At 39.2% G+C, this 13,088-nt stretch overlaps 1 protein-coding gene across 1 annotated transcript in view; it reads left to right on the top strand.

Moving 5' to 3' along the window:
* The first annotated feature begins 2,343 nt into the window (after window positions 1-2,343).
* The window catches only part of LCT (lactase), a 50,681-nt gene continuing 39,936 nt past the window's right edge, over window positions 2,344-13,088 (top strand). Inside the window, exons 1-2 of the mRNA XM_040474952.1 lie at window positions 2,344-2,983; window positions 10,622-10,701. Of these exons, the coding sequence (XP_040330886.1) occupies window positions 2,344-2,983; window positions 10,622-10,701 (720 nt within the window). The remainder of the gene's footprint in view (window positions 2,984-10,621; window positions 10,702-13,088) is intronic.

Below are 13,088 nucleotides of genomic sequence, written 5' to 3'. Positions count from 1 at the left end.
CCAACAAAAGTGGGTACAAAGGGAACATACCTCAACAAATAGAGACCATATACAGCAAGCCCACAGGTAACATCATACTCAAATGGTGAGAAGCTGGAAGCTTTTCCTCTAATGTCAGCAACAAGACAAGAATGTATACTTTCACCATTTTTATTCAATAACAGTATTAGAAGCTTTGGCCAGAGCAATTAGTCAAGAAAAAGAAACAAAAGGCATCCAAATCAGAAAGAAAAGTATAAAACTGTCACTATTCGCAGATGATCTATCATATATAGAAAACTAAAGACTCCACCAAAAAACTGTTGGAAGGAATCCACAAATGCAGCAAACTTGCAGGATACAAAATCAATATACAAAAATGTGTTGCATTTCTATACGCTAATAATGAGCTATCAGAAAGAGAAATTAAGACAACAATCTACTTACAATTGTATCAAATGCAATACCTAGATTAAAATACCTAGGGAATAAATATAATCAGGGATGTGTACACTGACAACCATAAGACACTGATGAAGTAAATTGAAGAAGATACAAATAAATGGGAAGATATTCCACGCTCATGAATTGGAAGAATTAACATTGTTAAAATGTCCATACTACCCAAAGCAATCTATGGATTTAATGTAATCCCTATCAAAATTCCAATGGCATTTTCCATAGAAATAGAACGAACAATTCTAAAATGTGTGTGCAACCACAAAAGGCCCTGAATAGCTAAAGCAATCTTGAGGGAAAAACAAAGCCCAAGGTTTCACACTCCCTGATTTCAGACTATATTATAAAGCTGTAGCAAGCAAAATAGTATGGCATTGGTATAAAAACAGACACATAGATCAATGGAACAAAATAGCCCAGAAATAAACCACACATATATGATATAACATGAATAGCTAACTACCCCCCTTTAAGCAGAAAAATGAAAAATTGACAAGGAGATAATATTTTCATTTTTCAAAGTGTCAAAAATGTGAAGTTTTATGACAGGTATTAGCAAAACACAGATTTAGGCACACCTCTAAACTTTAGGTAGGATTTAAATTTGATGAAGCCTAGGGGTGCCTGGGTGGCGCAGTCGGTTAGGCGTCTGACTTCAGCCAGGTCACGATCTCACGGTCCGTGAGTTCGAGCCCCGTGTCAGGCTCTGGGCTGATGGCTCAGAGCCTGGAGCCTGTTTCCGATTCTGTGTCTCCCTCTCTCTCTGCCCCTCCCCCGTTCATGCTCTGTCTCTCTCTGTCCCAAAAATAAATAAACGTTGAAAAAAAAATTTTTTTAAATAAATAAATAAATAAATTTGATGAAGCCTATTTTGGATAACTATTTGGGTTTCAATCAAAATTCTAAATAGTAGTATAACACTGAGTCAGGAACTTAATTTCCAAGACTCTGTCTTAAAGAAATGGTCATACGTGTAGACAAAGATTCATTTACAACACATTACAATTAAGAACCAACCAGTACTCAATATAGGAGAGGTTCAATTAGGGTACATCCATATGGGGAGTACTATGCATCTGTTAAAAAGAAGCGGGTCTATATTTTCTGATATAGACAGAACTGTGAGAACTGTTAAATGGAAAAAAGAAATCTGAGGAACAATACATAAGGTATAATCCCATATATGTTAAATTATATGTTTAAAATGTTATACACTTATGTATGTTGGCATTTGTGTATATGTAGTGTTCGTTGAGTTGCACTGTTCCAAACACACTGAAGAATGATCTCTTTTAATTCTCACAATTTATCTACTCATCATTGTTACCAATGAGGAAACAGAGGCACAGAGAAATTAAGTAACTTTCACAAGATTTAAACCTGCATAACCATTCAGCTACATAAAAAAAGAAAACTGGAAGGAAACACAGTGTTTAGAGTGCTTACCCAAGGAAGGTGAGGGGAGTTGGGGAAGAGGAATTTGCAGGTTTGTCTTTTATGTTTTTACATTTGAATCTTTTACACAATGTGTTCATCATTTACTTATATATTTTTAAGGGGGAAAAAGGTTTGGCAAGGGATGCAATCTTTGTTCTGTTATGTAAATGAGTTTTTTGTGTGTAAACAAATTTTAAAATAATTTGTAATTAATAAAAAAAACACGGAGAACTTTTTCCTTCAGACACTTTCCAGGTTCATCTGCTTAAATTGTGCGAAATGTTTGAGGTCTTTGTGTTATCTCTTATGGTCTTTAAATTTTTGATATTACACTGGTAAGCCATGTACTGATTTCATTATCACAGATAACGCAGTTAAATATTAACTATTAATAATCAATTAGCATTTTACAACCTGGCTGTTGTTATAAAGTAACGATTCCATGTACTTCCTAACAGGTCCTTGAAAATGGAGCTGGCCTGGAATTCAGTCTTTATTGTCCTCCTGAGCTTTTCGTGCTGGGGGTTAGATTGGGAATCTGATAGAAAATTCATTTCAGCTGCTGGTCCTCTCACCAATGACTTGCTATACAACCTGAGTGATCCACTGGGAAACCAGCGTTCTAATTTTGCAGCAGAGGACAGAAGCATTTATGTTTGTCGCCAACCACTGCCCGCTTTCCTGCCGAAGTTCTTTAATAGTGTTCGTGCCAGTAAGATCACCCATTACAAAGTATTTCTTCCATGGGCACAACTTCTCCCAACAGGAAGCTCCAAGAACCCAGACAGCAAAACAGTGCAGTGCTACCGGCAACTCCTTGAGACTCTCAAGACCGCACAGCTTCAGCCCCTGGTCGTTCTGCATCACCAGACCCTTCCTGCCAGCACCGTCCAGAGAAGAGAAGTCTTTGCTGATCTCTTTGCGGACTATGCCACATTCGCCTTCCACTCGTTTGGGGACCTGGTTAAGATCTGGTTCACGTTTAGTGACTTGGAGGAGGTGATAAAAGAGTTTCCACACCAGGAATCAAGACCTTCACATCTCCAGACCCTCACTGATGCCCACAGAAAAGCCTATGAGATTTACCATGAAAAATATGCTTCTCAAGGTAAGTACACACAACCCTGATGGCTGACCCACCTTCTCCCTTCCTCCTTAAAGCAGGACTTGGCATTTCTTCCTCTTCAGTAGTCTTGTCTTTTGTATTCATTGGTGAGAAATTAATACTGTATTGAAGATACTCCCGTGGAGAGAAGCAGGGGTGGTTTATATTGCATAGTTCCAGCATTTCCTTTGAAAAATGTCTTTTAAGCACCCCTTCTCCAGTCTCGAGTCTGTGAGAGTATCTTTCTGTCCTTCCTACTCCATTCCTACCTCCCTGCCTCTCCAAGGCTTCAGGATTGCCAGTCTTCCCTCAGTCTCCCCCTTTTCTCATGCAAAGCAAGTTATGCATTCTAGCTGAAGTTTACATTCCAGCAGAGAAGACAACTACAAAGATAAAATAACGATATACTGATTGGTAGTGAGGAGAGAGTAATTGCAATTGTCCATATTCCTGCTTCATAAGTAATTGAGGTTCTGATTCAGTAGGTTTAGGCAGGATGAGTACATTTGTGATTTTAATAAATTCCTAGGCAAATCTGAGGTATACCAATTTTAAGAACCAGTTTGGGATTATATATGCTTTCTGTTTTTTATTATATACTCTATGTATATTTGTATACGTAGTATATAACATAATGCATACTTGTATATTCTACTTTTTAAACTTTAGATATTTTATGAGTACATTCTCATTTTATTAAAAATAAATATAAAATCCACCTATGAACGGATCATAGAGTTTTAAATATTTCTCTCACTTATATATGTCATATATATATGTTTAATTTTCACATTACAAAATACATTGCAATGAACATTCCTATATATAAATCTTTGTCTACCTTCCATTCAATAAATTCTTTCTGATTCTTAGAATTGAAATCACTTGTTCAAAAAATGTGCATTCTTAGGGGCGCCTAGGTGGCGCAGTCGGTTAAGCATCCGACTTCAGCCAGGTCACGATCTCGCGGTCCGTGATGGCTGATGGCTCAGAGCCTGGAGCCTGTTTCCGATTCTGTGTCTCCCTCTCTCTCTGCCCCTCCCCCATTCATGCTCTGTCTCTCTCTGTCCCAAAAATAAATAAACGTTGAAAAAAAAAATTAAAAAAAAAATGTGCATTCTTTAAGACTTTAAAGCATGTTGCTAAATTATTTTCCAGAAACACTGTGATAGCGTATACCAACAGTTATAAAACTTTTCTGACCCTACTCAGCCTGTCTTCAATGATATAATCATTTTGTTATTGGTAATTTGACAGCTGAAAACTATCATCTCCTTATATGCCTCACTGGCACGTATTTGATTATAGAGAGATTAAACATTTTTCTATGTTAAAAATGAAAGCAGGGCAAGGGAAGAAAGAGTATGAGTGTGGAGGGAGCTGGTTCAGATAGGGGTGTCAGGAATACTGTCCTCAGGGAAGCCAAAGGAGGGAGCAAGCAAATGGATTAGAAAAGAGGATTCCAGGAAGAGGTTAAAGCCCCTGCATGGAGACAGTGAGAAGCCACAGTTAGTTTAGTGAGCTCTCGGTAGAGGGTAGGAGATGAGGAGAGGCTGAATTTGAAACTGCATTCTTTGGAAAGCCCGTCTTGGGGGCAAGTGAGCACGTAAATATTTGTTGGCTGTAATTCTACTGAAGAAGTGCTGGGTAAATGAACTTTGAAAGAAGGCAAGATTGAACTTGGTCCATCTCAAGCAAAGGAAAATCTATCTTGTTTTGAGGACAGACTCCCTAGAATTATTTTGATTATAAAGTAGATATACATGTTTATTAAAATGTCTGTAGATTCCATTCTTAAGTTTCATCAGGTTACTAAACACTTTCTTTTTTGAGCTCATATTTTCCTTTTCTGCTCATTCCTCCCATCCTTCATTTTGTGTTTCATCAATATCACTAGATTATCTACCCCAATATAATGCAGGACACAAAGTAAATTATTTTTTTCAGTCTCCTTCTTATTCCAAAAGGTGGTTTTCCTTCTTTCTCTCTTTCTCTTATTTTCCACTCCTTTTTTAGTCCAATCCGATAGCCTTATTGTTCTTTTTCAAATATATCACCTAATATACACAAAACAGTTGTATAACATGAGTTGGTTAAAAGCAAAATACTATAAAAAAATTACTGAACTGCTTTTTTTTAAAAAAAAGCACAAAAGTCTATAAAAATGCCCAGGGAGTGACCTCTGAATCCAACAATTAAAACAGAATACCACCTCACGTCAACCAGGATGGCTGTAATAAAAACAAAACAAACAATAACAAGTGTTGGCAATGATGTAGAGAAACTGGGACCCATACCACTGGTGGGAATGAATGATGGTGAAGCCATTTTGGGAAACACTCCGGTAGTTTCTCAAACAGATAAACTTTATTTATTTATTTTTTTTTTTTAAGATTTTATTTTTAAGTAATTTCTATACTCAGCATGGGGCTTGAACTCACTACCCCCAGACCAAGAGTTGCATGCTCTACCAACTGAGCTAGTCAGGAACCCCTTGAAACAGATAAACTTTAGAGTTACCTATGATTCAACAATTTCTCTTCTAGGAGTATGTCTGAGAGAAATGAAAACAAATGTCTGGAAGAAAGCTTATCACAAACATTCATAGCAACATTTTTTATAATAACCCAAAGTGGAAACAACCCTAATGTCCCTCAGTTGATGGATAAACAACATGTGGCATATACATACAATGGAATATTATTTACCCAAAAAGAAATGATACGTGCCACAACATGAATGTACCTTGAAGACATTAAAGTAAGTGAAAGCAGCCAATCAGAAAAGACCACATATTATATGATTTCACTTATATTAAATCTCCAGAAGAGGCATAGAGACACTACAGTAGATAGGCTATATCTAGGGCTAGAAAAGAGAACAGGAAGTGACAGCTAATGGATAATGAATTTATTTTAAACATTTTTTTAATGTTTATTTATTTGAGAGAGAGAGACGGAGTGTGAGTGGTAGAGGGGCAGAGAGAGGGAGACACAGAATCCAAAGCAGGCCCCAGGCTCTGAGCTGTCAGCACAGAGCCCGATGAGGGGCTTGAACCCATGAACCATGAGATCGTGACCTGAGCTGAAGTCTGGCGCTCAACCAACTGAGCCACCCAGGCGCCCCAAGGAATTTCTTTTTTGGTGATGAAAATGTTTTGGAATTAGTAGATATGTCATACAGCTTTGTGAATATGTATAAAGATTTTATTTTTAAGTAGTCTCTATACCCAGCATGGGGCTGGAACTATCATTTTACTATCTCCATTCTCCTCTCCCATCTCAGCCCTAAGCATCTGCTAATTAACTTCCTGTATCTCTAGATTTCCCTGTTCTGAACATGCCATATGAATGGAATAATTTAATATGTCATCTTTTGTGACTGCCAATTCTATTGGGGTTTGTCTGATGTTTCTCTCATGAATAGGTTGAGATTATGGGTTTTAGGGAGGAAGATTACAGAATAAAGTGTTATTTTCATCATATATCAAGGATACAGACTATCAATGTGATTTATACTGTTAATATTGACCTTGATCACCTGGGTGAGGTTGTGTTTTTCAGGTATCTCCACTGTAAAGTTATTATTTTTTCCTCCTTTCCATACTGCACTCTTTGGAAAGAAGTCACCATACACAGCTCACACTTAACAACTGGGAGTTCTGCTCACTCTAATAAGTAGTTTTTAAAAGTTCTTTTCTGAACTTAACCAAGGACACAAAAGACTTGTGCACTGAAAACTTTAGAACATTGCTGAAAGAAGGTAAAGGAAACAAAAATAACTGGAAAGTCATCCTTTGTTCATGGATCGGAAAACTTAATATTGTTGAAATTCCAGTACTACCCAAAGCAGTCTACAGATTCATTGAAATCCCTATCAAAATCCTAGTGACAGTTTTTGCAAAAATAGAAAAATCCATCCTTAAATACATATGGAATCTCAAGGGACCCCAAATAACCAAAACATTCTTGAAAAAGAAGAACAAAGTTGGCAGACTCACACTTCCTGATTTCAAAACTTACTACAAAGCTATAATAATCAAAATAGTGTGGTACTAGCTTAAGGATGGACATATACACCAATGGAATAAAATAGAAAGCCCACAAATAAACCCTTACCAAATGGTCAAATAATTTTCTACAAGAGTGTGAAGACCTTTCAGTGGGGAAAAGAGTCTTTTCAACAAGTGTTCCTGGGAGAAGTGAATATCTGCATGCAAAGGAACAAAGTTAGACTCTTACCTTGTACCATATACAAAGATTAACTCAATTATTAAGGATGCTCAATCATTGAGTAGAGCAAATGAAAACCATAACAAGATAGCACTTCACACCCACAAGAATAGTTATTATTTTAAAAAGCAGAAAATCACAGGTGTTGGTAGAGATATAGAGAAATTGTAATCTTTATGCATTGCAGGCAGGACTGTGAAATGGTGTAGCCCTTATGGAAAAGAGTGTGGCAGTTCCTCAAGAAATTAAACATAAAATTACTATCATCTAGCGCTTGGGTGTACATACATAAAAGAATTGAAAGCAGGGACTTGAACAGGTATCTATACTATACCTATGTTCATAGCAGTGTTATTTACATAGCTGAAAGGTGGAAATAACCCAAATGTCCATGGATGGGTGAATGGATAAACAAAATGTGCTATTTATACAATGGAATATTATTCAGCCTTAAAAAGAAATGAAATTCTGACACCTGCTATAACATAGATGAACCCTGAAGACATTATGCTAAGTGAAATAAGCCAGTCACAAAAGGACACACATTGTATGATTCCACCTACATGAAGGACCTACAATAATGAAATTCACAGAGACAGGAAGTAGAATAGTAGTTACCAGGGGTTAGGAGGTCTGGGGAATGGGGAATTCCTGTCCAGTGAATATAGAGTTTCAGTTTAGGATGTTGAAAAAGTTCTGAAGATGGATGGTGGTGACAGCTGCACAACAATGTGAATGTACTTAATGCCTAAACTGTACACTTAAAATTTTTAAGGGTAAATTTTGATATATATATATATTTACCAAAATCTTTGAAAAATTCTTTTCTTCTTTTCTAATCTTTCTATATCTGTTATTATAAACCTCCTGTTTATGTGTTCAATGTGCTGCCAGTGGGGAGGATTCAGTAGAAGAGAGGATTCGGGCAGAGAGTTGGAGGCTGGGAGAGTGGGAACATTCCTCTTGTGGGAAGAGCAGCATTGCACACAACATCCCCCACTTGCACAACACTGAGACACAACCCAGGGTAACACCAGTATTACCTGCCTGCCCAAGCAGTAGTAGTAGCTTGAAGCATTGATATTGGCAGTTCAATATTGGCCAGATTACTTTTATTGGAGTATTTGAGGCAACAAGGGAAGGAGCAAGAGGAAAGGGGGCTATTTTTTTTTTTTTTATAAACAGCCGCAACGGTTTTTAGTGGAACAACTTCCCTTTATGGTGGAAACAGGTGAGCTTATCCTTTAGCGAGGTCCAGCAACGCATAGGAGGGACAGGAATTTACACAATGCTGTGCAGTGGTTTTCTACACAGGCTTACAACAGTTCATTCTCAACCCACAGCAAATACCAGTTTTGAGCTAGACACATGAACACCTGTTCATGTCTTTGAGTTCATAGACATATGAACACCTGTTTAATTATGTCCAACAAAAAAATGCAAGATAAATTTTCCTAAAGCAGAGCAATTATCCCCCTTTCAGTTCCATAGAAAACATGAACTGCAAGCTTCACGTGAGAATCTGGTTTTGAGTAATCTGCATTTGACAGTATGTTAAAAAGTATAGTTTATGCTTGCACTGGCAATAGGTTGGGAACCATGAGAATTTCTAGAACTTCAAGTACATTTGTTCACTCTAATTCTAAAAGCAGCTTGCAGAGTCAATTAGAAATTATCTATGGGGTGCCTGGCTGGTTCAGTCGGTTGGGCATCTAACTTTGGCTCAGGTCATGATCTCACGGTTTGTGAGTTTGAGCCCCACATCGGGCTCTGTGCTGACAGCTCAGAGCCTGGAGCCTGCTTTGGATTCTGTGTCTCCTTCTCAATCTTCCCCTCTCCTACTCATGCTCACACACTTTCTCTCTCTTTCTCTCTCTCTCAAAATGAATAAACATTAAAAAATTTTTTTAAAAATCTGTGAGTTCATTCTATTTAGGGATTAACTGTACTCTTATTTCATTTCTTTGGCCTACAGATGATTGTACATTTTAAGATGTTAAGCACAAGCTGGGAACTTATGTTCCATGTGTGCTGATGTGACGATAGAATGAAGAATAGAAATCGGTGAAAGGTGAAATGGATCCATTAGGGACAATCATTTGAGTAACTAGAAAATAGCGTTATCTTATCAGAATGAGGACTAAATGTCTCTAAGTGAAATTCCCTGCTCAGGAGATTTCAAAGTTCTACCACGTTTATCAAAATAAGCCCCTTTTGGGGCACCTGTTTCTGGCTCAGTTGGAAGAACTTGCGACTCTTGATATCTGGGTCATGAGTTCAAGCCCCACGTTGGGTATAAAGATAACTACAAAAAAAAAAGCACTTTTGTAGTTGTTAGTGGTGGTTTCATTGTCAGCACACAGCCTTACAGTTTAACTCTCAAACTCTGATTTTATTTGGTTTTCGTTTAGCGTTTCCAAACCACAGGTCTGCTATGCACCCAGTGCTGAAGTTGCTATCTGGAGTGATTAATGTTTTAAATTTTGCTCCTCAGCGAGCACACAATCCAGGGGGAGATAAAGACTCAGGCGCATGAAAGAGTCAGTTGGCAATACAAACGGCTGAGGAACCCCTCCTCCGCAGCCGTGTTTCTCAAGTGGTGGTCTGAGGACGAGGGTCAGGAGCACCTGGGAAGCTTGTTAAAGTGCACTGTTGCAGAGCCCGCCCCAGTCTGCTGACAAGCACACAGGGGATTTGGACGCACACAACTGCTGAGCACCACTGCAGGTAATCAAGTATCAAATCAAGTGGGTACACGCTACAGGTGTTTATAGTTCCTTCGTTTTCCCCTCCGTGCACAGGAGGGGCTGAACTGATGTTCAGGACAATGAATAAGGACCGGGTAACAGCAGAAAGTGTTAAACAAAGTGAGGAAGCAGTTCTCACCTCACCACCTTCTACACTGGAGGGGCAGGGCAGGGTAATTGCTTTTATTCTTTGTGTGTGTGTGTGTTATTTTGTTTTATTTTAAGAGAGAAGAGAAAGAGTGAGGGAGAGAGGCAGAAGGAGAGAGAAAGAGAATCCCAAGCAGGCTCCATGCTCAGTGTGGAGCCCAACACAGGGCTGGATCCCACCACCCCAGGATCATGACCTGAGACGAAATCAAGAGACTCTTAATTTCAAGAAGAGCCACCCAGCCTGCCCTGCTTTTATTCTTCTAAAAGACAAGTGTCCTGCATTTCTGAGTCCTGATTTAGATGAAACATTCTCTAAAGGGACTTTGTTTTGTTTTTAAAGGCACCTTGTTATCTACAATCTTTCAGCTAGGGTAAAGTCATGTTAAGTGATTTCTTCAGAAATCATTTTTAAAGTCAGTGAACATGGAACAGGAAATGAGTCCCCACGCAGCTTCTGCAGCTCCAGCATCCTGCCTCACTCACCTGCAGCTGGTTTCTCTGGTTGGTTTTAGGCGGAAAACTCTCTGTGGTCCTGCGAGCTGAAGCAGTCTCGGAGCTCCTGCTGGATCCGTCCACGTGTGCTCTTGCCAAGGTGATGACAGCACCCCAAAATAGCAGTTGCAACATCTGAGGAAAGTTGTGATTTTCATTTTAGAACACTAGAGAAGTTTTCATCTGTTAGCCTGGCATTTTTATTAACTGCCTCTTCTGAATGCTGTCCATTCTCTAGATTCATGTTTACCTTACAAACAAAATCTCATTTATTGCGTCCCAGCTCTTGCTTGGTCTAGTGTCAGCTTTTGCCTATGTAAATAAGTCAAATGCTTCTGTTTGCTCTGATTTTTTTTTAACTAAAAGAGTCCAAAATAGCTTATTAGAGGAGAGGTGTGTTTATAGCAAAAGAGATATAAGGACAGGTAAAGGTTGTTTGTTTCTTTAAGTTTATCTATTTTGAGAAAGAGAGAGAGAGAGAAAGAGAGAGAGAGAAGAAAGAGAATCCCAAGAAGGCTCCATGCTGTCAGCCCAGAACTCATTGTGGGGCTTGACCGAAAAACCATGAGACCATAACCTGAGCCACGATCAAGAGTCAGACGCTTAACCAACTGAGCCACCCAGGTGCCCCTTATTTTGTTTTTTTAAAATAACAAAACTCCCTAGAGTATCATCTTGTTTTCTGCCTCCTCTGAACATAACTTTTTAACTATAATTTTATTAACTATAATTTTAGTAAGAAAAGTTAAAACATCTGAGAATTAAACAGCTTTGGCCTGTGTAAGCTTGGCTGCTGGGCAGTGTGGAAAATCATCTGGAAAAATAGCTGATTTCTGTAGTTTTACAGATTTCTGTAGGGTGCTGTATAGATATCACAGTGCCATGTGACAGACACTGGTGCCTGTGCTACGATGGGGGCCCCATAGGTCAGGGTCCGGTCCTCCGATTTACCATCTCAGGAACTTAAAATCCAGTTGTGATAAGATTCTGAAAAAATAGTTTCAAGGCTGACCATATGGCCAGAATGCCATCTAAATTAATTTACAAGGGGTGATAACCGCTATCGGTTATGAACTCAGGAGACCAAAGTGCTGATCAGAAAAGTGCTTGTCAAGCAATAGCCTTTGGACTGGTCTCTTTGCCCCAGTCCATGCCATGCAGTGCTTCTGGAGTTTCCATGAGTCCAGTTTTTATTAATTCCCTACTGGGAATCTACACTCATTGCTCACTCTGAGATTCAAAGATGCATTGCATGGACATGCCTGGGTGGCTCAGTTAGTTCAGGCATTTGACTCCGGTCATGATCTTGTGGTCCGTGAGTTTGAGACCTGCATCAGGCTCTCTGCTGTCAGCACAAAGCCCACTTCAGATCCTCTGTCTTCCTCCTTCTCCCCGCACCCTCAAAAATATTTAAACATTAAAAAAAAAAAAAAAAAGATGTGTTGCATGGATTATGGTGATGGTTGCACAACAATGTGAATGCACCTAATGCCAGTGAACTTGGTAAATTTTATGTTATGTGTTGCCACAGATGGGAGAAATTGGTGCAAATCCCTCAGGGCCTTCCAGGTGTGGCTCACTCAAGCTGTCTTAGGGTCTCCCCTCCTATTTTTCCCAGTGTATATGCTATGCTTTCTTCCCCCTGTCTTGCATGCACCATTCAGTGTGCTTCTTATTCTAGATTTGCCCAAATCTCTTCCAACAAAATTCTACCCATTTATGACATACACATGCATACACTTTCCATCGGGAGGCCTCATTTAACAATACTCCCTTGCTCAACTTGATTTGCTCTCTCTCTCCACTTGGAACACATAGCCCTTTGTTTAGACCAGCACTTTCCAAGTCTTGTTATGTACCAGAATCACCTGGAGAGCTAGTAAAACGCATAAGCCAAGGCTTAATGAGGAGGGACTGTCCTGGGTCTTCATAGTTTCCAGGTGAGCCCCAGGTAAGTTTGAAGACCACTGATCTAGACTTCCTTATAGCACTTCTAACTTTCTGCAATTTTTCATGTAATTGGTGCATTTACTAACACTCTGTGTTAAGTTGTACGCTTCAGTGGTTCTACTCTTTAAATCTTCCTCCACTGCAATGACTTTCAAGGGTGGGAACTAAGCGACTATGTGTTGTACAGAAATGACAAACAAAAGTAAGAGCTGAGAGGGGGTGGGGAAGGGGTTTGGTGGTACTCACCAAAGTGGAGCAAGCATGTAGGCTATTGGGTAAACACGGATGAGACTTGATCTGGAAAGCCATAGGGAGCTAGTGATGAGTCAATTATCAAAGGTCCACGGTGCACTTGGTTGTCATCGGATGCCATTATCAAGGGTCTGTGTCCCGAGGGAACAGATGATCTATGAAGGAGAGATAACAGGCTCTGATCTAGTCATGACAAGGATACAATGACTTCTGAGAAAGGCAGGGATGGAATCACAGTGGTATCTTTATGTGTTTAGACTGTGAATCTGAAGTTCTTAGAACATA

This window comes from Herpailurus yagouaroundi, unplaced genomic scaffold (genome assembly GCF_014898765.1).
Source record: "Herpailurus yagouaroundi ecotype Mexico unplaced genomic scaffold, PumYag 140, whole genome shotgun sequence".
Taxonomy (NCBI): Eukaryota; Metazoa; Chordata; class Mammalia; order Carnivora; family Felidae; genus Herpailurus; species Herpailurus yagouaroundi.
The sequence above is the reverse complement of the archived record's forward strand: the minus strand, read 5'-3'. Positions and strand labels throughout refer to the sequence as shown.